Source organism: Ambystoma mexicanum, chromosome 13 (genome assembly GCF_040938575.1).
Source record: "Ambystoma mexicanum isolate Mex_15411 chromosome 13, UKY_AmexF1_1, whole genome shotgun sequence".
Lineage (NCBI taxonomy): Eukaryota > Metazoa > Chordata > Amphibia > Caudata > Ambystomatidae > Ambystoma > Ambystoma mexicanum.
Window position 1 is genome coordinate 109,554,335 of NC_090938.1, and position 27,671 is coordinate 109,582,005.

The window sequence follows — 27,671 nt, forward strand, 5'->3', positions numbered from 1 at the left end:
AGTTACCGCCTGGGTCGTACCTTTACCACCATGGCGTAAACTACGTTTACGCCATGGTGGTTGGCGGACTTACCGCCCCATTCCGAGGATGGCGGGGCGGTAAGTCCCCAATCCCCATTTACCCTTCCCCATTCCCATTTTTGCCCCATAGGGCATAATGGGAGTGGGGAAGGCGTTAATTACGCCACCGTAAATTACGGTGGCGTAATTAACATCAAGGTCCCTTAGCGCCATGGATTTTAACACCTGGGTGTTAAAACCTCCATGGCGCTAAGGGACCTCGGAATCAGGCGGTAAGGGTCGCCGCTGTTTACGCCGCCGTAAACCCCTTACCGCCTGAGTCGTAATGAGGCCCATAGTGTTTATGGAATAAGACAACAATTGGACTACTGTGCTGGAATGGTGAAATTCACTATAAGCTCACAGGAAGTGTCATGATGCCTGCCCCCGGAAGACCAGACCAGGCCCAGCAGCCCCGGAAGCAGGCATCATGCCACTTGGAGCATGCCCAAAAGCCCCAGTTAGGGGCTGTTTGGGTACAGTCCTGGCGCCTATGGCGCCAGGCTCATAAAGATAAAGTCAGTCCTGGCGCCATGGGCGCCAGGCTCATTATTGATAACTTACCTGAAGCAGACCATGCTGCATACTCACCTGAGGCAGACCATGCTGCATGAAGACTCAAGCCAAATGAGGCTTAGGAGGGACTATTTTACTGAAGGGACTATTTTGTTACTTGGGTGGGGCTGTGGAAGAATACTTACCTGGATCTTTTTCCAAGGCTATTTAAACCAAGCCCGGACAGCCACACGTGCTTCGCGTTATTCTGCTTGCTGTAGCCTAACGCTCACCGTGTTTTCAGCAGCTCCAGTCTTCAGCCACGCCCGCTTCAGTCCTGGGACTCCTGAAACAAGAAGACAAAAGGATAAAGGTTAGAACAGGAGTTTTAACTTTAATCCTTACCTGAATCCTGATCCATTTCACCACGGAATTGAAAGACAGAAGTCTTTGAAGCATCTCTTCGCTTTCTACGGCGCCGCGCTGAACTCACCTGCTCGGTGGTACTTCAGCATTCCATCACGCTCTCTCCATCTCGCGGCCGCCCTCAGACACCTAAGGAGACAAAGACAGCAAGGTGAGCGAGGGGACTCTCTAAGCACATACAAGCTGCCCCCAAGGACTTACCTGATTACCACGGGAGGTACTCACCTCATTTCGGGTCGGCGCAGTCAACTCTGCTTCACCGCCGTACCCCGGCCCCTAAGGGGAGAAAGCAAGGACAATACCAGTTACCCCCCCACAAAACTTACCTGATTTACCACGGGGGTTTCACCTCATCTCGGGTCGGCACAGTCAACTCTGCTTCATCGCCGTACCCCGGCCCCTAAGGGGAAAGACACAATAGACTTACCTAAATCTTACCGAGTGCCATTTGGAAATCTTCAAGTGGATTAATCGGTAACCTGCAAGGAATCGGACAGAGTGAAGAGCAGACATTTGAACTCTTATGAACAATTGGACTTTGGAGTCAATACTGGAACTCACCAATTCCTCTACGCCAGTGAATGAACTGGTCATCAACGCGCCCCTGCGGTCGACGCAGGATGGAGAGCTCATCCTTCCAAACCATCAGGTGAGACTAAGGAGGGGACATCAAGAGTGATCAGTGGGAAGACAACGGGAGTGGGGAAGGTGGGTTGACACTCAATTCCACGGGTGGTTAATTCCTCTTCTCCTTTGCAGAAGAATATTCTTGCAAGCAAGACAAACTAGGCTGAGCGGGCCAGTCCAGTCAGTCATCTCAGCGCTACACGTCACGCTGGTGGAAATAACAGCGGCCCAGTTCCGGTCGACGCCCCCGTGGGAACCAGGTGAGCGTAACAGAACGCGAAGCCTACCCACAACTACCCACCTGGGCGGCATGGAGACCTCGGAAACTGATCAGTTGGCCCAATTATTAGGGGAATTAAGGGCCGAAGTGCATTCCGCCCGCCAAGAAACCAATGCCCTCAGGAGGGAACTGATAGTGTCAAAAGAACGAACTGATGAGTTAGCCAGACAACTATTACAGAGCCAGGCTGGACAAACACCTCTACCAGGACTTGGGGCAAGTCCAGCTCCTGTACCATCGAGTAACCCGGTGCAGATAAATTTACCTGGAGCAGTTCCTTTGGCTCCTCCTGAACGCTTTGCCGGAGACCCAAAAGGGTCTGCAACATTCATTAATCAATGCCGCTTGCACTTTTTATGTAGACCTGGAGCTTTCCCAAACGATCAGGCCAAGGTAGCCTTTGTACTGTCATATCTCAGCGGCAGTGCAGCGGATTGGTCCATTCCACTAGTTAACCAGGATGACCCGATTCTTCAAGATTTCCAGGGTTTTCGAACAAGCATGGAAAGACTATTCGCCCGACACTCCCGAGGACAGGCTTTGGACAACGAACTTTTATCCCTACGTCAAGGTAACCAGGATCTTTTTATCTTACATTGCAACTTTCAATAGATTAGTAGTGGAAACTGAATGGCCTGAAGCCAAGCGAATCACATTATTCCATCGAGGACTTCGAGGAGAACTCAAAGAAGTTTTGGCCCAAATCGTGAACCCGCCTCAAGACTGTGCTGAATATATAGATCTAGTGGTCCAGCTCGATCACAGACTTCAAACCAGGAAGGCTGACCGAACCAAGTTTGAGAACAGGGTGTTGGTTAAAACCCACGTAAGCTCCAAGGGAGTAGATGTCTCAGAACCAATGCAAATCGGGGGGGTTAAAGGACCCCTAACCCAAAAGGAGAGAGATAGAAGACGGCAACTGCAATTATGTTTATATTGCGGAACTGCTGGTCATTTTCTTCGGAACTGCCCTGTAAAACCACCCAAGAAAGTTATAGGAGCAGCAGACGAAAACCATGTGAAATCTGACTAGGGAAACGACCACGCCCGGCAAGCGTAGAGGTCCGCTTGCCGAGCTTAAAGAAGGACACTCTAACCTCGCATTTCACCATACCCATGGTCCTTGTAGATCCAGAGCAGCCATCACGAAAGCACGCGGTAAAGGCGTACGTAGACAGTGGAGCCATAGGAAATTACTTGGACTGGGAATTGGCAACCAGGATGAATCTATCTCTCACCCGCAAGACCACGGCCGATGTTGTCACCACTGTAGATGGAACGGAAATTGCCTCTGGACCCGTAACTCATTCCACTGCAGAGATGACATTGCTGAGTCAAGATGGGCATCGAGAGGTTATGATGTTTGACTTAATCAAGGCCCCACAGTTTCAGCTTATACTGGGGATACCTTGGTTGGAAAAACATAATCCCTGTATTGATTGGCGAGTGAAGAGACTAACCTTCCCAGAATGTGCTCACACCTGCTACGCAAGGAAAACTCAAAACTCAGTCCTGGCCCCAGTAATTCCAGTAGCCATGCAATTACCTGTTGAATACGAAGACTTTCAAGGATGTCTTCCAAAAGGAACAGGCAAACACCTTACCACCTCACAGATCGTATGATTGTCAAATATATCTTGTACCTGGAGCACAACCAGCAGAATCTATGCCCTTACAGAACCCGAAAATCTTCATTTGCGCCAGTACCTAGACCAGTACCTTGCTAATGGCTTCATTCGCCCGTCCAAATCCCCTGCATCTTCAGCTTTGTTCTTCGTACCGAAAAAGGAAGGTGACATTAGAACATGTATAGACTACTGCCCACTGAATCAGATAACCATAAAGAATCGATACCCACTGCCTTTGATCCCAGAACTACTAGACCAGGTGAAGGACGCTTGTATATACACAAAACTAGACCTTCGGGGGGCATATCATCTGGTACGTGTCAAAGAGGGTGACGAATGGAAGACTGCTTTTCGCACCAAGTACGGACTATTTGAGTACCAGGTGATGCCCTTCGGACTATGCAATGCACCAGCAGCCTTCCAGTTCTTCATGAACCATGTCCTCCGAGAGCTTATCGACGTTTGTGTGGTCGTTTACATCGACGACATCTTAGTATACTCTTTATCAGAATCTGAGCATGTAAAACACGTCCGAGCAGTCCTAGAGAAGTTACGCCAGCATAAATTATATGCTAACCTGGAAAAATGCATCTTCCACACTACGGAAGTGGAATTCTTTGGATTTATTCTGACCCCGAGAGGAATCCGGATGGATACACGAAAAGTGGATGCCATTCTTAATTGGCCTTCGCCAAGTTCAATCAAAGGAGTTCAAAGCATGCTTGGCTTTGCCAATTTCTACCGCAGGTTTATCCCGGACTTCTCGCACATTGTACATCCCATCACAACACTATTGCGAAAAAACAAACGCTTTGTGTGGACAGAGGAAGCCGAGAACGCCTTCCAAGAGTTAAAAGCTAAATTCACATCTGCTCCTATATTAAGACACCCGCGCCCCGAGCTTCCCTACATAGTGGAAACAGATGCATCCAGTTCAGCCATGGGAGAGGTCCTTTCCCAAAAGGATCCCGAAACTAACCAGCTTCACCCAGGAGCGTTCAAGTCAAGAAAATTTTGAGCCCCTGAATTAAACTATGCCATAACCGACAAGGAGCTGCTGGCCATCAAGTCTGCCTTCAAGGCTTAGCGGCACTATCTACTGGGTGCCAGACATACCATCACGGTCATCACCGATCACCGCAACATACAATACCTAAAGACAGCCAAAGTCCAATCTTCGCGCCAACTCTGTTGGGCATTGTTCTTCGCCGAATTTCATTTTGTAATAACCTATCGACCAGGCTGTAAGAATGGTAAAGCAGACGCTTTGTCCCGGATTGGAATGGGAGAAGCAGAAATAACTTTAGAACCCGTACCCATAATTCCGGAACAGAGAATCCTTGGCCTGACTTCCATACAGACACTGGAGAACATTCAAAACAAGATCCACCAACTCTTTGATTCCGTTGCCCTACAGGACTGGGCAAAGAAAGGTCCAGAGTACTCTGTCATCGATGATTTACCTTATTACCAAGGCCGGCTATTTTTACCGCAAAAGGAACTACAGGAACTTGTCATTTCCCATTACCATGACACCTTAATAGATGGGCATCCGGGTATTGCAAAAACCGAAGCTAAAATTAGGAAGCAATTTTGGTGGCCTACCTGGCGAAAGGATGTCAAGTCATTTGTCATGTCTTGTGGCATTTGCGCACAAAATAAAGGGCAAAAGAAAAAACCTGCTGGATTATTGCAACCATTAGACATACCACCTACCCCTTGGCATCCTTGGCATACCTTGTCATTAGACTTCATCACGGATTTACCCCCGTACCAAGGTTACAATACCATTCTAGTTATTGTAGATCTTTTTTCTAAAATGGCCCACTTCATTCCTTTAAAAGGGATACCTTCAGCTTCAATCCTGGCCAAGGAATTCCTTGAAAATGTTGTCCGCCTGCATGGCTTTCCTTCAGTGTTAATTTCAGATCGGGGCAGTCAATTAATTTCACTTTTTTGGAGGAAATGCTGCCAACTGGCACAAATTGATGTTAGGCTTTCGACCAGTCACCACCCTCAGACCGACGGTCAAACGGAGAGGACCAACCAGACTCTTGAACAGTACCTCCGTTGTATGCTACATCAGTCTGAGGGGAATTGGAAAGACATTCTGTGGATCGCAGAGTATGCGTACAATAATTCCGTACACTCAGGAACTGGACAAAGTCCTTTTTTTACCAATTATGGGCACCATCCTCGAACCTCGGATTTGGACTCTCCCCAGCATTTAGAGATACCCGCAGTGGACCATGTCCACGCTGTTATTACACAAGCCTTTAAAGAAGCAACCATCCATTTGCAAAAGGCTAAGGAAAAATACAAAAGGGATGCGGATCAGCACAGAAGTGAAGCTCCTCAATACCAAATAGGGGACCAAGTATGGTTAGCCACTAAGCACTTACCACTCAAGGGGACTCGGACCTTTAACCCCAGGTATTTGGGACCTTTTTCTGTCAAGGCAATTATTAACCCAGTGGCCGTCAAGTTAGACCTACCTGCTCATATGCGAATCCATCCCATTTTCCACGTGTCTCTTTTAAAGTCAGTGCAACCAGGAACAAGGCTAACCACTCCACCTGAACCTATCCTCATAGACGGGGAGCCCGAGTTCGAAGTCAAGAATATTTTGGACTCAAAAAGAGTGAGATCAAAACTCTTTTACCTAATTGACTGGAAAGGGTATGGTGCACAGGAAAGGTCTTGGGAACCTAGTGACCACGTGCATGCACCTCGTTTAGTGAAGAGGTTCCATCGGGAATTTCCAGACAAACCACGGCCAAGGGGGAGAACGACTTTAGGAGGGGCCTTGAGGGGGGGTGCTGTCATGATGCCTGCCCCCGGAAGACCAGACCAGGCCCAGCAGCCCCGGAAGCAGGCATCATGCCACTTGGAGCATGCCCAAAAGCCCCAGTTAGGGGCTGTTTGGGTACAGTCTTGGCGCCTATGGCGCCAGGCTCATAAAGATAAAGTCAGTCCTGGCGCCATGGGCGCCAGGCTCATTATTGATAACTTACCTAAAGCAGACCATGCTGCATACTCACCTGAGGCAGACCATGCTGCATGAAGACTCAAGCCAAATGAGGCTTAGGAGGGACTATGTTACTGAAGGGACTATTTTGTTACTTGGGTGGGGCTGTGGAAGAATACTTACCTGGATCTTTTTCCAAGGCTATTTAAACCACGCCCGGACAGCCACACGTGCTTCGCGTTATTCTGCTTGCTGCAGCGTAACGCTCACCGTGTTTTCAGCAGCTCCAGTCTTCAGCCACGCCCGCTTCAGTCCTGGGACTCCTGAAACAAGAAGACAAAAGGATAAAGGTTAGAACAGGAGTTTTAACTTTAATCCTTACCTGAATCCTGATCCATTTCGCCATGGAATTGAAAGACAGAAGTCTTTGAAGCATCGCTTCGCTTTCTACGGCGCCGCGCTGAACTCACCTGCTTGGTGGTACTTCAGCATTCCATCACGCTCTCTCCATCTCGCGGCCGCCCTCAGACACCTAAGGAGACAAAGACAGCAAGGTGAGCGAGGGGACTCTCTAAGCACATACAAGCTGCCCCCAAGGACTTACCTGATTACCACGGGAGGTACTCACCTAATTTCGGGTCGGCGCAGTCAACTCTGTTTCACCGCCGTACCCCGACCCCTAAGGGGAGAAAGCAAGGACAATACCAGTTACCCCCCCCACAAAACTTACCTGATTTACCACGGGGGTTTCACCTCATCTCGGGTCGGCACAGTCAACTCTGCTTCATTGCCGTACCCCGGCCCCTAAGGGGAAAGACACAATAGACTTACCTAAATCTTACCGAGTGCCATTTGGAAATCTTCGAGTGGATTAATTGGCAACCTGCAAGGAATCGGACAGAGTGAAGAGCAGACATTTGAACTCTTATGAACAATTGGACTTTAGAGTCAATACTGGAACTCACCAATTCCTCTACGCCAGTGAAGGAACTGGTCATCAACGCGCCCCTGCGGTCGATGCAGGATGGAGAGCTCATCCTTCCAAACCATCAGGTGAGACTAAGGAGGGGACATCAAGAGTGATCAGTGGGAAGACAACGGGAGTGGGGAAGGTGGGTTGACACTCAATTCCACGGGTGGTTAATTCCTCTTCTCCTTTGCAGAAGAATATTCTTGCGAGCCAGACAAACTAGGCTGAGCGGGTCAGTCCAGTCAGTCATCTCGGCGCTACACGTCACGGTGGTGGAAATAGCAGCGGCCCAGTTCCGGTCGACGCCCCCGTGGGAACCAGGTGAGCATAACAGGAAGATCCACAAGAATTTCTAATGTACTTACTACAAGTACTGGAAAACAAAAACATACCTATAAATGAAATCTTCCAGATATCATACATGTGGAAACATGCATGCACTCTGTGCAACAATGTGACACAAGAACAAATCCCCAACGAGCGCTTTGTGTATGTATCAATACCCAATTGTGAATCTGTTCCATTTCAGCAACTTGTACAAAATGCAAACCATGGTAAATTATGTACTGCCTGCAATTCAGATAAATCGCTCCACCTTTCTAATACAAACACATAGTAAATACGTAATACTAATGCTTCTACGTTACAATGCAAATGGTACCAAAAACAACTGCAAGCTGACTGGATTCACACATGGTCAAGTATCACTTGGTAAAAAAAACCTTCACAACAATAGGTACAATCTACCACACAGGAGCCACTACCAATGCAGGTCACTATACTGCATATATAAAACAGAATTGTGGATGGTTCGAATGTAATGATAGTACCATTACTCTAAAGAAGAGATTACCTGCAAATCTTACAAACGCTTATTTAATCTTCTTAAAACCAAAATTGATTAACTAAACTGTACTTAAACATTAACTAAACTTTTATTAGAAAACTATAAACTGTTACAATATTCCAACAGCTATATAACTGCCCCAAGATTCTACAACAACTAAACAGATAAATTAATACCACTAAATTATATAAAAAAATAAACAGTTAGAATACGCCAACTGGTATCTAACTACCCCAAGATTTTCAATAACCAAACAGATAAATCAATACCACTACATTATAACAAAAAATAGACAGTTAGAATACGCCAAATGGTATCTAACTACCCCAAAATATTACAATATCCAAATAAATAAATCAATACCACTTCATTATAACAAAAAATAGACTGTTAGAATATGTCAACAGGTATCTAACTGCTCCAAAAAATCTGCAACAAGCCAATATATAGAGCATTAGACAGAAACAACAAGTGAACACTGAAAACAAACAAACAAATAGACTGTAGCATAACAAAAAAGGTTTTTTTTTATCCAACATGGATTTTTTTTTTCTCCCACAGACCCAATGATTTTAGCAACAAACAGAGAAACTGAGCGAATTGCACAGTACACTGGTTTGTAATCTACTAAATATGAGGGTCAAAAAAAAAATGTTGATTATTCAATGTTATAAGTTGTTACAAAATACCAATACTAACATGATCTTTTCTTTTATCACAGAAATAAACAAGAAATACATGTACTACAGTTACTAAACCAAACAGTAAGTATATTATATTAAGTACAACCATCACAGCAAATCACACCCGTAGTGACTTATACCTTTGCTGCCTATAAATTTGATCTTGTCCATGCACCCAAGACTATAGACCCTGCCCACAACCACCACATTTATTTTATTCGCTGCTTATAAATTTGTTCTTGGATCCAAAAGTTATAAGCCACTATGGGTGTGATATGCTGTGGCCAGGGCATAGAGTCTTGGGTGCATGGCCATATGGCCAAGCTCCCAAGACTCTATGCCCTGGCCACAACCACCGCATTTATCACACCCATATAGTCAAACATTTTAACTATGCCATATGGACACTTTTAATGTCCGCGGACATCATGAGTGTTCTTAGAACAGTTTCAACTTTGCTGCCTATAAATTTGATCTCGTCCATGCACCCAAGACTATAGGCCCTGCCCACAACCACCACAGCATATCACACCCATAGTGGTTTATAACTTTGTTGCTTATAAATTTGTTCTTGGATCCCAAAGTTATAAACCACTATGGGTGTGATATGCTGTGGTGGTTGTGGCCAGGGCATAGAGTCTTGGGTGCATGGCCATATGGCCAAGCTCCCAAGACTCTATGCCCTGGCCACAACCACCGCAGTTTATCACACCCATAGAATCAAACATTTCAACTATGCCATATGGACATTTTTAATGTCCGCGGACATCATGAGTGTCCTTAGAACAGTTTCAACTTGCCTACGAACAGTACGGACAGACATAGCGTCCTCAGGACACCCTCATTTTGTTTATTTACGAACATCCCAGGACACATAATGTATTCTAAGAACACATTGAACATGCTTGCGAACATGTGTTCTTAGAACAATTTGAAATTGCTTGCGAACAGAACGGACAGGCATACTGTCCTCAGGACACCCCCATTTTATTTATTGACGAACATCCCAGGACACATGGTGTGTTCTTAGAACACTTTCAGCTTGTTTGCAAACAATACGGACAGGAATAGTGTCCTCAGAACACCCCCATTTTGTTTATTTAGAAGATTTTAGAACATCCGCGTTGTCCGCGGACAAAGCGAACACAACAGGGGTGTCTACCACCTAAATAAATAAAACATTTAACCCATTTCTTACTCCCCCACCGTCCCCAAACACTTTCACACAACAACACACTGTACTAAATAGTATTTTTCAACAAAGTTTCACCACGCTGTCCGCAGATGGCCGCGAATCCAAGATGGCAGGCGTTCCCGAAAATTTGATGCGCTTCACACTCTTCACCGTCCAATCAACGAACACGTTGCATGTCCGCGGACATGACGCAAGCCGATTGGACAATCAGGACACCGTCCGCGGAGCGAATAGGGAAGTGTGTCCGCGGACCGAAGATAGATATCACTAATTTTTTTTTGACCTATTTTTTACTCATTTTATAAAAAAACTACTGGACGGATTTTCACCAAATTTGCAAAAGCACGCTTTCGGGACCAAGCCGCTGCTCCTGGTCCAAATTTGGTGAAAATCCATCCAGCGGTTTGGGCTGTAGACGTGAGCAAAGTTTTTTCCCCATTCAGGCTATGGGGAAAACAAAGAAGTTTTGGGACCCCCTTATAACTTTGCCCCCCCCCTGAACCAAACATCACCAAACTTTGCAAAAAATTCAGTGACCCATAAACTTTTTTTGCAAATACTTTTTTTGCAAAGTTTGGTGAGGATTCGTCCAGGGAGAGTGAAGTTATAAGCCACCCAAAAAGGGTTCTTCCTATAGAAACAGCAACTTAACCATAGCTACACAGCCACTACTGTGGTTGTGTAATATATTGACAATCCCTTGTGGAGGCTGTTCATGAAAAGTAAAGGCACATGTGATGGCATCAGTGATGTCATCAATGACATTTGTGATGTCATCTTTGAGGTCATGGGTGGTAGTCCTTGCACAGCACATTGGTAGCCCAAGTAATGCTTGCGTACCTTACCATAACTGGCAAATTTTTTGTTTTTTTGGTTTTACCTGTTAGGCAGAATTATATGCAGTACCCTTTGGGAACACCACACACAATTAAGACTACAAGTGACAGTACAAATTCACAAGGCTGTACTACACAGTTAAAGTGGAAGCGATGGCTGAGCAGCCAGACTTATTTCAAGAGCAAGTGAGCAGTATCAAATAGTTACACAAAGGACAGCAATTACTATGATTCAAACAAACACTGACTCAAGGTTTTCAAGTAAAGGAATATACATTTATTTACTCTTCAGTTGTATAACATTTCACTAAAATAAAGCAGTTTAAAAAACATACTCTTAATACACCACACCACTCCCAATAAGTTCCAGACAAGTTAAGCTCACAAAATGAAGTGGAAGCAAAATGGCACTCCAGCAATTTAAAAGGGAGGGAAAGACAAAGTTGATAGAAATTGACCACACCAGCAGGTAAGTACTCAGGGCAATTGAGCAAGAGGAACTACAGTGAAATAATCAGGTAGAAAAAGCTTAGGGCCAAAGTCACTAGGTCAAAAGTCTTTTGCTCAAGGTCACATGGTTTAAGGTTAGTTTGCGGAAATGTTTGTGCCACGAGTTCCGGACGAAGTTGGTCGGTAGAAAAGTTAGTTCAAAGAGAAGAGAAGGACAAGCCCTCGGATTGGTGAAAGATTTCACACACTTTCACTGCGGTTGAACGAAACAAACAACCGGATCTGCACAGTACCTTAAAACGGAGAGGAAGCGGTAGCTGAGGCGGACGTTCCTTGTAGTTCCTGCAGGCTCACGGTTCCTGAAGTAACTGTCAGACTGACACGAAGTAGTAAGACTGGAGGGTCATGCACTACCCAGGGAAGAAACCAGCAGCAGAGCAAAGGAACGAATAAAAGGTGCGGGCCTTAAAACCCAAGCAGACCTTCCTGGCTATCCGGCCCACTGTAGCTCTGTACAGCGAATTGGACCACAGGAGGGGTCCTGGCTTGAAGTTTGGTCGAACTGGTTGGTCCCACCAGCTCAAGGGAAGAGTATTCCTGGAGGATGCTCTCTGTCGTTGGAGTTTGAAGATTCAGACCTGCAGAAGGGCTTCACCGGGTGGTGCAGTCATTGTAGGGGTCCTCTTCTGTCAGCTCCTCGTCAGTTCCTTCGTTCCAGTGGAGACTTTGCCTTTCCAGTCCCAGAGACCTGCTTTTTATGCAGCATTCCCCCATTCACACAGCCTGGCTGTCCATCACACAGCAGGGTGGCTGTCCTGGCAAGGGTAGTCATCCAGCCAATCAAACAGGAGTGTGACTTTGGTTACCAAGGGAACCTGTGGCAGGGGTCCTAAAACCCCTCCCTCACATCCTGCGTACCCAGACTTTCAGGCGCCTTACGGAGGGATTGTGTGAAGAAGCCTGCGAAAAGACGGCGAACAAAGGAACCAAACCTGGTTTGGCACGCAGAGTAGAACACGAGAAAGACTTTTACAAAAAGAAATGGCGAATAAACCCAGCCAGACCCGAAATAAAATATATTTGGTCAAGCGGTTTATGTTTGAGGCTAATAAAATAGCCGAAAAGAATACCATGGTTATTTAAGATAACCGCGGTATAAAAACTAGGGTAGTTACCACTGCCAACAGCCAAGTCTTGGTGAAAAGGGAGCAAAGCTGTCTAACACACAAAAAAATGATGCCCATTGAGTAGATGAGGCTCCAGAGCCCAATATCACACAAATGGTAAAAACAAACACAGCAAAACACATGTAAGAGTGGGAAAAAGGCTCACACTCTTACCAGGTGAAATAAATAACCCTAGATATCCAGCAAAGCTGCTGAGGGACTCAGTTGGTAAGGGAAATTAGCCATTTTGGAGAATTCGCCCTAACACCTGTAACCATAACGTTCCTTATGTTTTTTGTTAGTGAATATATAGTTGAGTGTGAAACGCGTTGTGTGCGGGTCATGCTAACGGGCGACTGCCTCTGTTTTTGTTACTGCTCTCCAGCCGTACCTTTTACTTATGTTTTTTGGTAATATTAAACATTAAATACTTTCAGACCTACACTACGTTGTGAGCTGTGCTACATTTTTCTCTTGTTTTGGGTACACACTTGGGGTGGGACCTGAATGAATGGAGAGAGGAGTGAAATCACATTCCGTGTTGTGGGTGTCTGGCTTTGGTTGTGTGTTAGAATGCCTGTGGTCCGGCCTGAGCCAGTCCTGTCTGAAACTGGAGTGAATGCAGTGTGTGCTCTGAAAAGCTGGGAGGTGTTTCCAATATACATTCACTGACTTGGGAGTCTGGTTTTAGGTGAATGGCCTGAATGCCAGTGGGCCTGATTGGGTGCTGCATGGTAAATGCCAGAGTGTGTGATTGGCTGACTGAGTGTGCTCTGAAAAGCTGGGAGGTGTTTCCAATATACATTCACTGATTTGGGAGTCTGGTTTTAGGTGAATGGCCTGAATGCCAGTGGGCCTGATTGGGTGCTGCATGATAAATGCCAGAGTGTGTGATTGGCTGACTGAGCCAAGCTCAGCCTGAGTGAATGGGGGGATTTGTGTATATCAGAAGTACCCTCACTTACCTCTGGGTCAGAAGTCAGAAGCTGCCAACTGAAGTCAGACGTTTGGAGTATTCCTGGAAGCCTGCAACCTGAATCCAGCTGGAGGAAGATGTTCTGCTGCTGCAACTCTTCAAGCAATCCAAAGGCTGAATTGCTGATTCAAGGACTGCAAGATGACCGGGAGAGGTGACCTCTTCCTATCGATACAAGGAGACATCGTAAAGCTGCTGTTCTTTACCCCAAGTGTCCTGGAAGCCAGTCTTGAGTGCCTGCCATCCTGCAGAGGTCTCTGCGTGGGTCCTGAAGAAGAGTGTCCAGACATCTTGAACCCAAGAAGTCCACCAGCGCTGTCCTGTGTCTGTAGGCTGTCCATGACCAGAAGAGAGCTCGACTGCTGTTTATTGCCCAGAAGAGGGGGTACCCTGGCATAGTGCTGCACAACGCCTGGAGCTGACAAAGTTCCAACCAACCGAAGAAATCTTTAAAGGACACTGCAACCTCAACATCTGTACACGTTTCCAAGATTGAAGAGGTCCAGTGTTGTGGCCTGCAGAGAAGTGCCCACCGGTGGGTTTCCAGGCATTCCAAACTGCAAATCAAGTCCTGAGGATCCAGAGTTGGTGGAGGTCTGCAGAGCAGTCCAGTGTTCAGGTCCAACTAGCCAGAAGACATCCTGTCATCCTGTTGTAGCTGCAGCCCCGAAGAACCAAAAGGTGATAACTTGCAAACTGAAGAAACACAACACCTACTTCTGCCACTGCACCCACCACCAGCAAAGGTCATCCACAGAAACCAAAGAAGTTATCTTCACATCCCAGGCCTTGTCTAGCTCCTCAGCAGGTATCATCTTCATGGGACATCCACAGCCGCCTTAACAACACGTCGAAGGAGACTACTGGAACCGACCTTCACTGCTGCCTTTCCGACACTGCTTGGGACCATTCTCCTGCTCGATAGCCATGTCGCAGTGGCTCCTTCTTCCAGAGGGAGTCCATCATCAAGGGGCACCGTCGAGTAAATAAAGCTGAGACTCCACCACTTCGCCTTCCAAGGCACCCAAGGTACTGTGACGAGGAAAAGGGGCTTCCTGTGGCAGGGGTTACACCAGGGTCCCTAATTCGTCTTGGACTCGACTCTCTTACTGCTTCCCAGGTACTATGGGGTGGTGGGACCTATAGAAATAAGAACAGACAATTAATGAACATTTATGGACTGGGCCTTAATATAAAAGCAAAGTGTAACTTACCCTTTCATTGCAGGTTGCCCAGGTTGGGAAATCTCCACACAGTATTGTATTTTTACACTAAAAGCATTATGCCTATGTTCTAACCTAATCGCTTGATTTTCCACACCTGTACACACATTTTGAGGTTAAACAGTGTTTAGTCATTTTAAGGCAATTTATAACATTTATCAGTTGGTGAGTCATTACTGAACTTAAGTGTAACTGTATAACACATAGCACTGTCTATATTGAGTGAATTGTTAGAAAAGAGAAAACTGTATACAAAGTGAGTTATTTATATGTATATATCCATCTAAACATATTTCTATTTAATAAAAGAACTGTGTTAGCACTTAACATAGTATGTGGACATTCCTTTTGGGGGTGGGGTGTTTGGGGGTTCACTATACCTAAGAACCAGACTGCATCACCTCCCTTGAGTCTCAGCCATGGTTGCTCGTACATTGCTAGGCTTTGCTACCCTTTCAGAGCCTTGGCTGGGGTGCTTCTGTGTCTCTACCCCAACCATATATTGGGTAGTAGTAAAGAGTCTTTGAACTGAGCATTATTGGGGAAGGCTGCTGAGGCACTGGGATACGTTCACTTCAGACACTAGTAAAACACTCCCTTGTAAGCACGACCTAGCCTTTCCTGTTGGGACTGCCCACTATCAGATTTATCTGACTCAAGTGATCACAATTCTTTTTTTACTATTTGTTAGGCGCTGAAACGTCCTCATGAGTCACTGCTATACTATTAGCACTGTACATGCTGCTCGATCGGCATCCTCTGATTCCAAACAGGAATCTGTGAAAGCAGCTGTATTATCTTGTGAGGTTTTTCTGACCAGAATGGTCAAATTAAAATGTGCAATTAGAAACCTTGCATATAAATTATAAAATATTTGACAAATGAAACCCATTGTAACAAGGAAATGAGAAAAACTGAAGAAAAGCTCTGAAACTTGCTTTACGAAACCAGACCTGTAAAAGGCATCCTTTTTAAATACTTTAAATCAGTTATGTCAAAGACTTTCAGGTCACAGCCCAGCCACATAGCCCTAAATTTTGCATCATACATTCTCAAAGAAGCCACAGAGTATTTCCCCCCATAATTCGACGAAAAAGTAAGATGCTCCTATTAGCTTGATGACATACAGAGGCAGTTTTCTTAACAATGGCATTCCAACCGATGATGTCAACTAATCATACAGTCAAATGTTTGAATACTTTTTGTACCACTTTGATACACCTTTATTCATCATTCTGAAGTTGTGAATCTTTGACAATGTTCTGTAGAGAATATTCCATACGTTAACATTCTATGAAACATCCTCACAAAAATCTAAATGCAAACAAATCTTATTTAGTACTTACTTTCTGAGATTATTGAGCACTGCAATATTTGCATACATGAAATAAATGTAGTAACTGTATGATGGGCCAAATTCACTATTCCAATCCTGTGGCTTTGGGCTCTTATCAGAGAATACTTGTCCACTATGTTTTGATTCATCATCCACACTGTCAAAACCAGTGACCTGTAACAAATGCAAAACAATTTAAATACAGACATTTCTTGCAAAAACGATGTGCACCTATTTTGTAGAATATCTTTCGTGGATAGCAAGTTTAGTCCACTGCTTAGTTTTAAATCGAAAAGTGAAAGTGACTTGTATTAGTGACTACTGTACCCGTACCCCAACATCGCACATCCTTCATACTTACGATATGCAACCCATGGGAATGGGATGAGATCGGGCATGAAGAGCACCAGCATTCATTTGTAAAACTCTAGATTGGGTATATTCATGTACAGAGACATGTTTCTTACTGGGCACCTCCTTCACACATTCTCCTATCTCTAACTGCAGAGGCTTGTGGTCTCGTGCAGAAGGGATGTGACCTGGCAGTTCGGGCTGGGACCAAGCCTGATTTGCATATGGTCTTTCCGTTCTGTAATGGCTTAGCAGGCGAGGAAAGATGGTCCAGAGGCTTGTTCAGAGCAATGCCAGAGGTTAAGATTAATTTAAATCTTCCAGCTATCACCTCTTGTGTTTTGCTATAGTCATCCAGGGAGGGGTGGGTATGCCCAGACGTATGTCCCATGTCTTCTGGGCATAGCGACCCAAGCTACTCCTCACTGATGTGGCCCAATGTAAAGACGGGAGGGGGGGGTGTCTGTACTTCTGCTCTCTATATGGTAGAGGAGAGGCACAGAAGACCCCAGCCAAGATTCTCTATTACGGTAGCAATGGACGAGCAATCAAGGCCTAGCTTCTCAGGAGGTGATGCAGGCTGGTCTACAGTGTAGTCCCCAAGCACTCACAAAGGAATGTCTGCACACTGTATTAGTTAAAACACAGTCTTTATATAATTAATTTTCAAGGTTATGTACAATATCACGATAACTCACTTTGTACTCGGTTATCTATAATGACAAGTATACAGTTCTACGTGGTACCACCATTGCTATTAGATCTCATTAAAGTGCATCAACTGTACGGTTAAATGTCACACAAATCAGTTTGTAAAGGAAACCAACGATAGAGGTAAGAGGAAAGCAGTTGTTTGGAACAATTGGCAGAATACTGTCCCAGATACCTAGACACAGTTCTGTGTGGCGATCCCCCCCCCCCCACCTGGGCAACCTGTTGAATAAAGATATATCACAAGCCCAGTCCATATATTGTTCACATGAGGCTTTCCAATAGTTCTGCAACCCCAAAGTACCTAGCGTTGCAGCATTCCTCGTCGGGTAATCGACGGCCCTTCTTGAGTGTCCTCCCTTTAAGGCAGGAGTCACGGGTCGTAGAACGTCCGACAGCAAACAGGGTGAGCTACGACGGTGAAGTGGCAGCTTCGTTCCTAGCGGTGCTCGTTGACGGGAAGCGTAAACGTTGTGCAAGGAAGAGGCGTAAGGGGCACCTCGGTGTCGATAGTTCTGGACCGCAAAGAGTTTGAAGAACTGTGGCCCAGCAAGGGCGTCGAGTCGTCGGTGTCGCTGGTCTTCGGGTGGCGGGAAACCCACCGGTGGATACTCCTCGGCGCATCGACGGTCAGGCCTTCTCGAGCGGGATAAAGCGGCGGTGATGCAGACTAGAGCATCCTTGGATCCGAAAGTTCCAAACGGGAGCACGGCGGCTCCGGTCGGCGAGAGCGGTCATCGACAGTGGCGGACAACAGTCTCCTTGGGATTCCGCGGCAGTCGCCGTCTCGGGTCGGCAGCCTGTCGAAGATCTGTCTACCAGGGAGCTTTGGCAAAGATCAGCTGGTGCACGATGGTCCCTCGTAGCTCGGGAAGAGGGTGCCTTACCAGGTCCTCTCTTGTTCAGTCCTTGGAGACACAGCAGCTTTCAGATTGTGAAGGAGAGCAACAGCAATTCTTCTCTTCCAGCAGGGCTTCAAGGTTAAACTTCAGGTATAGTCCAGTTACTCGTCGTAGTGGACTTCAGCTTCTGAACACGAATTCTAGCAGTGAGAGAACCCCAGATATACTAGTTGGTCTCCCATTCATTCTGCTGGGTCACACTCAGGCAACCAATCGGTCAGAAGGGCATTCATGCAGGCAGGTAGCCAATCAGGTGCATAGTGCATTCAAGGCATTCACTTCTCTCCAGACGCTCACAACAAGTTATGTGTATTGGGACAAGTACCCAGCCATTTAACACTCCACACTGCATTCATACCAGTTTCGGGCAGGGCTGTATTGATCATTGTGTCAAACAGCAGATACTAGACACCCACAACATAGAATGCGTATTCGTCACACACTCCATTCACCCAGGTCCCAACCACAAGCGTACCCACAACATACAGTCGTTGGGAAGGCTCCAGCCAGTCTGGTCAGCACTTCCCCACACTCCCATATATGGAACTTCCACCCAACAGCCAGTCATGGGGAAGGGACAGAGTCAAGGGTTCCCGGGACTTCAGGAAGATCAAGGTAACCGGCGATGGAAGGCAAGAGGCCACGGGGGCCATCTTGTCTCCATCAGGAATCTACCGATTTCAATGACAGGGCCTGGGCATCCCAAAATGCAGGACGCTCAGGGCACCAGTCAATTCAGCACAGAGCTGCCACCAGCCCATACCCTGCTCTGGGGGCCACACGCAGGTGCCCAAAAACATACACTAGGGGCACATGGTTGCACCCCTACCGATGGGTGCCATAAGGGTATCCCATGGGTCTGTGCACCAAAACCAAAGGAGAGAGTTGCAACGCCAGGAGTCCCACATGAACTCCTGCGCAGAAAACATGACAGAACACACGATAAAAAGCAGTAAAGGACAACAATACGGAGGGCCTGTCCCTCCGATGCATTTCCAGCATCACAGTCGCCCCCCTCCAGACTGAGGTTAGGGGGCCTAATCTCCCACGAGATAGACACCCTCATCCAGATGGTCAACATACCTTCTGGAAAGGCCATCTGCATTATCGTGACTCTTCCCTGGTCTATGCTCTATGGTGAAGTCTAGCCCTTGCAAGCTAATGGACCACCTGAGCAGTTTCGGGTTTTCACCCTTCATCTGCATAAGCCACTTCAGGGGCTTATGATCCGTTTGGACCTTGAAGGTAGACCCCGTAAGGTAGGGCCTAAAACACCTAAGGCTCCAAACTATACTGAAACACTCCTTTTCAACAGTAGCCCACCTAGGTTCTCTACCCTTGAGTTGTCTACTGATGAATATGATTGGGTGTTCCCTCCCTTTGTCATCTAACTGGGACAAGACAGCTCCAATTCCGGTGTTGCAGGCATCCGTCTGGACGATAAAGGGTTTGCTGTAGTCAGGCGCACACAACACAGGTGCCCTACACAGACTTTCTTTCAAGCCATCAAAGGCCCTCTGACAGTCTTCAGTCCAATTAACCTTCCTAGGTTGTTTGGGTGAAGTCAGAGCTGTCAGTGGTGCAGCTATGTTTCCATAGTCTGCCATGAAATTGCAATAATACCCAGTGAGGCCCAAAAAGGCTCTCACCTGGGTTTGAGTAGTGGGAGTCTCCCAGTCATGTACATCCTGTACTTTACTGGGGAGAGGTTGGATTTGACCCCCTCCTACCTCATTACCAAGATACGTGACTTTCCCCTGAGCTATCTGGCACTTGGTGGCCTTGATAGTGAGGTTAGCCATTTTCAAGGCCTGCAACACATTATCCAGATGTGTCAAATGCTCTTCCCAGGTGGAACTGTAGACGGCAATGCCGCCTAAGTAGGCCACACAGAAGGCCTCCAGCCCACTGAGCGCATGATTGACCAATATCTGGAAGGTGGCAGGGGCATTCTCCAACCCAAAAGGCATGACCCTAAAGTGGTAGAGTTCCTCAGGCAGGGTTGGACTGGGACAAGAAATAGGCACGGACACCCAAAACAAAGTGGCCCACCCCTCGCCTTAAAAAAGTGACCCACCCCACGACTCAAAAAAAGGGGCGCTCAAACTATCATCTGTGAATCGCGTCAATTCACGACTTTACAGAAAATGCTACTTATGGAGGGTTCATGTGTCTGTTACATTACAAAACAACTCATAAAATAACATAACTTTGCATACAGTTCTGTGACAGGGTCCACAGCTCCGAGATGCAGGAGTGGCATGAACCAACCACCCCCACTGCGGTTTTGGGACCTGCTGCAAGTCACAATAGAGGATGATTTGTGATGTGTTGATGTATTACTTATTTCGTTTGGAGGATGCATATTGCTAAACAATTTCTAGATAGTAATGTGCTAGTGCAGGGCACTGGGATTGCAGTACAGGTAAAGGTCATTTGAATATAAGCTTTCAAATAGACAGCAACTGCAAGGGCTTGTACAAATATGTGTGTGCGAGTGAGACTTGATACAGTGTGAACAGTGATGGAGGAATATGTGCCCAGCATAGCGCAATGCTATAGAAAGGAATGCAGTGCCTACCACGCTTCTCACTGCGCAAACACGGATGTTTCTACAGAATCAGTGCCATTAATGAAACACAACCTTTCACCCCTTAACAAAACAGGAAGTGGGCATCAAATAGCATTGTTCCTAAGTACACTACGAAAAATATGGTTATGATTTCACTAATGTGATATACATTTCATACAAGATTGGATCAACATATGTTTCATTCATATCTGTGTGTATAGATCCATATTGTCAAATTACTGTGAATGCAAACATTTGAAAGAATATTCAGTAACACTGGCCAGCACTACTGGCCACATGGTGAAGCAACTTATCAAACTGGCCAACATGGGCCAAAAAAGTGGCCCAATTGGACCCAAAAAACTGGGCCACACTCGCATTTTGCATTTTTGGTTCGGGCCAGTCTGAGCCTGCTATCGGGTAAGCCTGATGCCTTACTCTGTAACGAGTTACCTGGGAGCAGCCTCCACCATGGCCACCCCCACCCTCATATCTCTCTTGCATCTCTGCACTCAAGCCTGTCTGACCGCCATCTCAATCCAGAGCAATGCGCTGCCTATATGGGGGGTCACCTGGATGCATGTGCCCCTCTGTGGGGCTATGCAGGGGTGCATGCTCCCATTTCACTTAACGCACGCCCTCGTTCTATCGCTGCCTTAATCCCACTCTACCCGTGTGTCTCGCCCTCCCGTTCTCTCTATAGGTGCCTGTGCAGAACAGGGCTTGGTCTTTTGCCCAGAGATAAGGAAATGCATACCTTTCAAGCGTAAGTCGCTGTCGCGCTCTCCCCCTAAGCATAATATACTCTATAATGCACTCCCGGCAATGGCAACATAGCTCGCCAATCTTCCCGTGAGAACGGGCCAATGCGCGAAGGCTCTGTGCGCGGATCCCAATGCAGGGTGAATGGAAATGTGGGTTTTTTCTGCCTCCCCCTCCTCCCACCGCAAACAGGAGCAAGTTAATGACACCTCCATCCGCACAGATAGTGTGCCCACATAACTGGAAATTCCTCATGCGACAGTCAGGAAGCGCAGTGCGCACACACAGACACACACACACACACACACACACACACACACTCTCTCACTGGACTGATTGCCGTATATGAACGTTAAATAGGGCACAGTGTGCTGCACCCCGCAGTCACCAACTTCCTGCATACACTCACCACAGCGCTCCTACTCGTGCTTCGCCATCTCTGTGACTGTATGCTTTCAGGACAATCTCCTTACATTGATTGTGGCCCCAAGATATTGCCAGAGCGCGGGTGACTTCTGCAGGCAACAAAGAGTGCACTGGCTTCCCCACTGTGAGTGGCTCGGGACTCTGGCCAGATGACCCGCAAGTAGGTTCTTCCTTTATGCCGCCTCAAACGATAAACCACTGCCTCCTAACGCTCCAGCCGCAGTGATCGGCGCACAAACCCACCGTGCAAAGCAAAAGCTTGCTCTCCAGCCTGGAAACGTGACTACATCGCGCACCATGAGTGTGACCTGCAATCCAATACTTTCCCCAGAAAGAGAGTGCAGTTGCCACGGGAAGCTGGGGTGCAGGTGGGGAAACTATTCTCTGTGCCGTTCTGGGCCCAGGCGGTGGCTTGGTGCATTGTGGAGCTTCTTAACATGACTAATAACATAATACTGTTATAACTTTTTTTAAAAACTTTTTTTGTGTGGTAACTGGATATATGGCAGAAGTATAAAAAACACATTAAAAAAAAACACTACTTATTGGTATACTCTTAAATATACATGCGCATGAAAAAAAAAAGTACTAACAGAGTACTAACATACACAGAATTTAGCAAATGAAGACTCGAGGAGCGGCTGGCCCAAAAAGCGGGTGTGCAAAAGGCGCTACATCGCAACTATCACAGTGATCACGCCTCGATGCGATAAGGTCCGCAACTGTGCCATTAAGAATCTGATTTGTACATGCATTAAAAAAAACGAGTGATTCTTGTACCAGACTGGTTAAACAGCAGGGAGCATATAGCGCGTAGAAGCTATAGAAAGCTCCCCATGTGCAGGGCAGTGCCAGCAGCCTGACCTGCTGCTGCCCCAGGTCCTTTCAAGGACGGGCGAGCAAGTTGCCGGATGTTACTTCTTTACAAAACACTGGGAGCAGGCCGGGCTGGCTCCCAGTGTTTTGTAAAAAAGTGACACTTCCTTCACTGGCAAAGTGGCGGCTGGCACCATGGAGTCTTGCGCTGACTCACTGCCTGAAGGCCCTGATCATTCAGAGCAGATCAGAGAAGGCAGGGCCTGCAGGCAGCCCTGAGCAGGTGCAAGACCGGCCCACGTGGGCCTTAACAAGCCGTCCCCTTGCCCAAGACGATTTCGGCCCGGCAACAGGCCGAAAGGCCGATAGGCCAACCTGACGCTGCCATCAGGTGTTGAGAACGCCGTCTTTTCCTTAGCATGATCCATCAGAGCTATTTGCCAATAGCCTGAGGTAAGGTCAAAGGTGCTCACAAATTTGGCAGCACCTATGGTGTCCACGAGCTCATCAGCCCTGGTCAGTGGGTGCACGTCAGTTTTGGTGACGGCATGGACTCCGCGGTAGTCCGCACAGAACCTCCAATCCTTGGTACCGTCCTGGGAACTTGCCTTGGGGACAAGGACCACTGGACTGGACCCGGGACTAGTTGAGGGTTCAATAACAGCCAGATCCAACATCTTGGCAACCTCAGCCTGGATGTGGTTCTTAAATGTCTCTGACATACGGTAGCACCTGCTTTTGACAGGCACACTGTCACCAGTGTCAATCTTGTGCCTACGCCACTGTGTAAGGCCTGGTGTCAGTGAAAACAGAGAGGCATACTGCCGGAGCAAAGTCCTGCAGGCCTTCTTCTGCTCTGTCATCAGATCAGGAGAGAGATGTACTCCCTCCACTGAGCCATCCTGAGGGTTGCTATGCAGCAAATCAGGAAGGGCCTCACTCTCATCCTCTTCCTGCTCTGAAGCTAGCAAGAGACATGAGACTTCTGCTCGCCTGTGGAAGGACTTGAGCCTGTTAACATGGAATACCTTAGGGGCTACCCCAGAGGCTCCCATGTCAACCAGATAATTGACCTTGCCCATCTTGGAGATTATCCTGAAGGGTCCAGTCCATTTATCTGCCAAAGCCCGAGGCTTGGTAGTTTCCATCACGAGAACCTCCTGTCCCGGAGTCCAATCCACCTGCGATGCTTTAAGGTCATGCCAGTACTTATTCAATTCCTGGCTGGCCCTGAGATTCGCTGTTGCCTGACCCATCATCTGTGTCATCCTCCGTCTGAGGCCTAACACATAGTCCCCCACTTGCTTGGCGGGACCTGGAGGGGTGGCCTCCAAACCTTCTCTGATTAAGGAAAGGGCCTCCCCCTCACGGGATGTCCAAAGAGTAACTCAATGGGGCTGAAACCAACATCCTCTTGAGGTACCTCTCTGTAAGCGAACAACAGGCATGGCAGGAGGAGATCCCATTTCCTCCTTAGGGGCTCTTCCAAAGCGCCTATCATGCCCTTGAGAGTTTTATTAAATCTCTCAACCAGACCATTGGTCTGGGGATGGTAAGAGGTGGAGAATTTACAGGTTACCCCACACTCTTTCCAGATGGTTTTCATGTAACTAGACATGAAGTTGGATCCTCTACCAGAGACAACCTCCTTAGGGAATCCAACAGGGGTGAAAATGCGCAGGAGAGCCCCGGCAACCATATTGGCAGTAATAGTCCGAAGGGGTATAGCCTCAGGGTACCTGGTGGCATGATCAACCAGGACCAGGATGAACGGATGTCCACCTGAAGTGGGAGGGTCAAGGGGACCGACAATATCGATGCCCACCCTCTCAAAAGGTGTGCCAACCACTGGCAACGGCTGCAGTGGGGCAATGACACTGCCTCCAGTCTTTCCAGACAACTGACAAGTTGGGCAGGTCCTGCAATGGGACTCTATCTCTACTCCCATCCGAGGCCAGTAGAAATGGGCAGAGAGCCTCTGCTTAGTCTTCTTGGTAAACAAGATGACCAGCTAAGGGCACCTCATGCGCCAACTGCAGTAGGGAGGGCCTTTAAACCTGGGGTACCACCAACCTCTTGGGGGCACCAGGTTCAGGTTTAGTGGGCTCACTAACAAGGAGCTCACCATCCCAATAAATCTGGAATGTCCTAGGCACTTCTTGTGCCTGGGACAGGGCCTATTCCCTCAGGCCCTCGAGAGAGTGGCACTCTCTCTGTCCCTTACAGAAGTCTGCCCGGGAGGGTCCCCCTTCAGCTAACAGGCATTGAAGGTCGGGGTGTTCCTCAGGGTTGAGTACCTCTCCCACAGGAAAGTCTTCTGGCTCTTCTCCCACAGGAGTTGAGAAGGGGTTTACCACTGGATCCAGCCCGCCCGGAGCCTGGATCCCAATGGGTGCTGTTGGAACAGCAGGAAGAACAGGGGCTCCCTCCACAGAGATGGCCTTCTTACTCTTCCGTTTCCTTCGTGCCTTGGGTTCCCCCATCGGCAAGGATACCAGGCTCGCAGCTGGACCCTGTGTGACCTGCGATCGGGTGACCGCCACAGCAGCCATGGTTAGACCATCCGTGATCATCCCCAACTCGACCAAATCGTGTCCTAACAAAATGTTTGCAGGAATGTTGTCTTGAACCAGGACCGGAAGCTTCACTGTCTTGTCTCCAATCGTAATGTTGACTAAGGCTACAGGCAATAATTTGGGAGGCCCACTAGCTAACCTGGTGGTTCTCAGATGAGCACCTACACAGTCCTCTGGCTTGATCAGGGTCCTGTCCACCACTGTCATGCTTGCCCCAGTGTGTCTCAAACCAGTAGAAGGCTGGCCATTCAAGAGGACACTTCTCAAAAACCTATGAGTTTTCTGTGGGATAGTCGCCAGTACTTCTGCGTATTGGTCCCAGGCCCCAAGGGACACTAAGGAAATCTCTACGGGAACACTGAATGTTATCCCAGTAGAGGAGGGGAGGACAGTGGCCTCCACCTCAGGTATGGAGTAGGGGTAGGGGTAGGTCAGGCTGACAGCCTGGACTCCAAGTGCCTTACCCTTACACTTGGGGTCACCCCTTCAGTGATCCAGAGCCCCACAATCCCAACAAGTGCCAGGAGTGCAGCAGGCGGACCACTACTCTTACTCCCACCCACAACAGACTTATCCCCACTAGGTTTTTGGGTCTTAGGAGAGGAAGGTTTTGGTTTACCCGACTGTGATTGCTTATGGGACTCCTCAGCTTTCTGAGAGGTCCCCTTTTCTTTGTCCTTGTCCTTCCCACTGGAGTCCTTAGGGGACACCCGGTGGGAGACCCACTTGTCAGCCAACCTAGCCAGCTTAAAGGGGTTCAAAATGTTCTGGTCAGCAACATACTGATGCAGCTCTGGTGAACAGGCTTCCGAAAAATGCTCAAAAAACATAAGGTGGGACAATTCAACAAAAGTTTTCACTTTGTAACCATTAATCCACCCATCATGTTCATGTGCGTAGCACTCACCCAGTCAATCCAAGACACATTCTCTCATTTCTTAAAATCCCTGAACCTCTTAAGGTACTGGGTAGGTGTCATGCCAAACTTGGCAATTAAAGCAGACTTCATGCATTCATACTGACCCCTTTCTTCCACACTCGGCTTCAGAATACAGTCATATCCAGTCTGAGGCACTCTGCTTAACAAACACTTAGCCCAATCTCTCTTATCAACATCATGAATTGCACAAGCCATCTCAAACGCTTCAATCCATTGGAGGATATCAGAACCCTCTGCATACACACCAACCAAATATTTCATAAACTTGGTTGCTGGGGACTTGACACTCTCAACTGGTTTAGCTGAAGTCTCCACTCGAGCTTTCTCTAACTGGATTTGCTGACATTCAGTGTCCTTGTCTTTGAGTTCAGGATCCCTATACTTGAGTTCCACTTGCTGTGCCAACTCCTTTTTCTTAAGCTCAGCATCTATTTCCAACTTGCGTTATTCAAAGGCCAATTTCATCCTTAATAACTCAAGCTCCAAGGAAGTGCTGAGGTTTGGAACAGAGGCAGCAGGAATGGTGGCATTCCCAGAAACAGATTCAGCGACAACCCTCGGGGCAGGGTCCTCATTGGTTGCATCCCCCCATTCAAGAGTTACACCATCAGTCTGGTAGTCCACCAGGGCAGCTATCAGCTCAGACCTAGACTTATCCACAAAATCTAACTCCCTGGCTTCACAAGCATCTTGGAGAGCCTCTAAGCTCATCTGAGTCAATTTACCATTCGCAATAGATTCCATTGCTTGTAATGCAGTTATCTTGTACACAACTAAACCTCAATTTAACAAAGTGCAGACATTTTGTAAGTGGCACGGTTATACACTGATCCTTAAAACCATAAGCATCCCACTGCTGCTACCTGTGTAAAGACCGGAGGGGGGTGTCTGTACTTCTGCTCTCTATATGGTAGAGGAGAGGCACAGAGGACCCCAGCCAAGATTCTCTATTACGGTAGCAATGGACGAGCAATCAAGGCCTAGCTTCTCCGGAGGTGATGCAGGCTGGTTCTTAAGTACAGTGTAGTCCCCAAGCACCCAAAAAGGAATGTCCGCACACTGTATTAGTTAAAACACAGACTTTATATAATTAATATTCAAGGTTATGTACAATATCACGATAACTCACTTTGTACTTGGTTAGCCATAATGGCAAATATACAGTTCTATGTGGTATCACCATTACTATTAGATCTCATTAAAGTGCATCAACTGTACGGTTAAATGTCACACAAATCAGTTTGTAAAGGAAACCAACGATAGAGGTAAGAGGAAAGCAGTTGGTTGGAACAATTGGCAGAATACTGGCCCTGATACCTAGACTCAGTTCTGTGTGGAGATCCCCACACCTGGGCAACCTGTAGAATAAAAATATATATCACAAGCCCAGTCCATATATTGTTCACACAAGACTTTCCAATAGTGTTGCAACCGCAAAGTACCTGGCGT

The 27,671-nt window shown here is 47.2% G+C and overlaps 1 protein-coding gene across 1 annotated transcript in view; it reads right to left on the reverse strand.

Annotated features, from left to right (window-relative positions):
- The window catches only part of LOC138520949 (AMP deaminase 1-like), a 2,571,753-nt gene that overhangs the window by 565,908 nt on the left and 1,978,174 nt on the right, over positions 1-27,671 (reverse strand). The window contains exon 8 of the mRNA XM_069633401.1: positions 16,177-16,340. Coding sequence (XP_069489502.1) covers positions 16,177-16,340 — 164 coding nt within the window. The remainder of the gene's footprint in view (positions 1-16,176; positions 16,341-27,671) is intronic.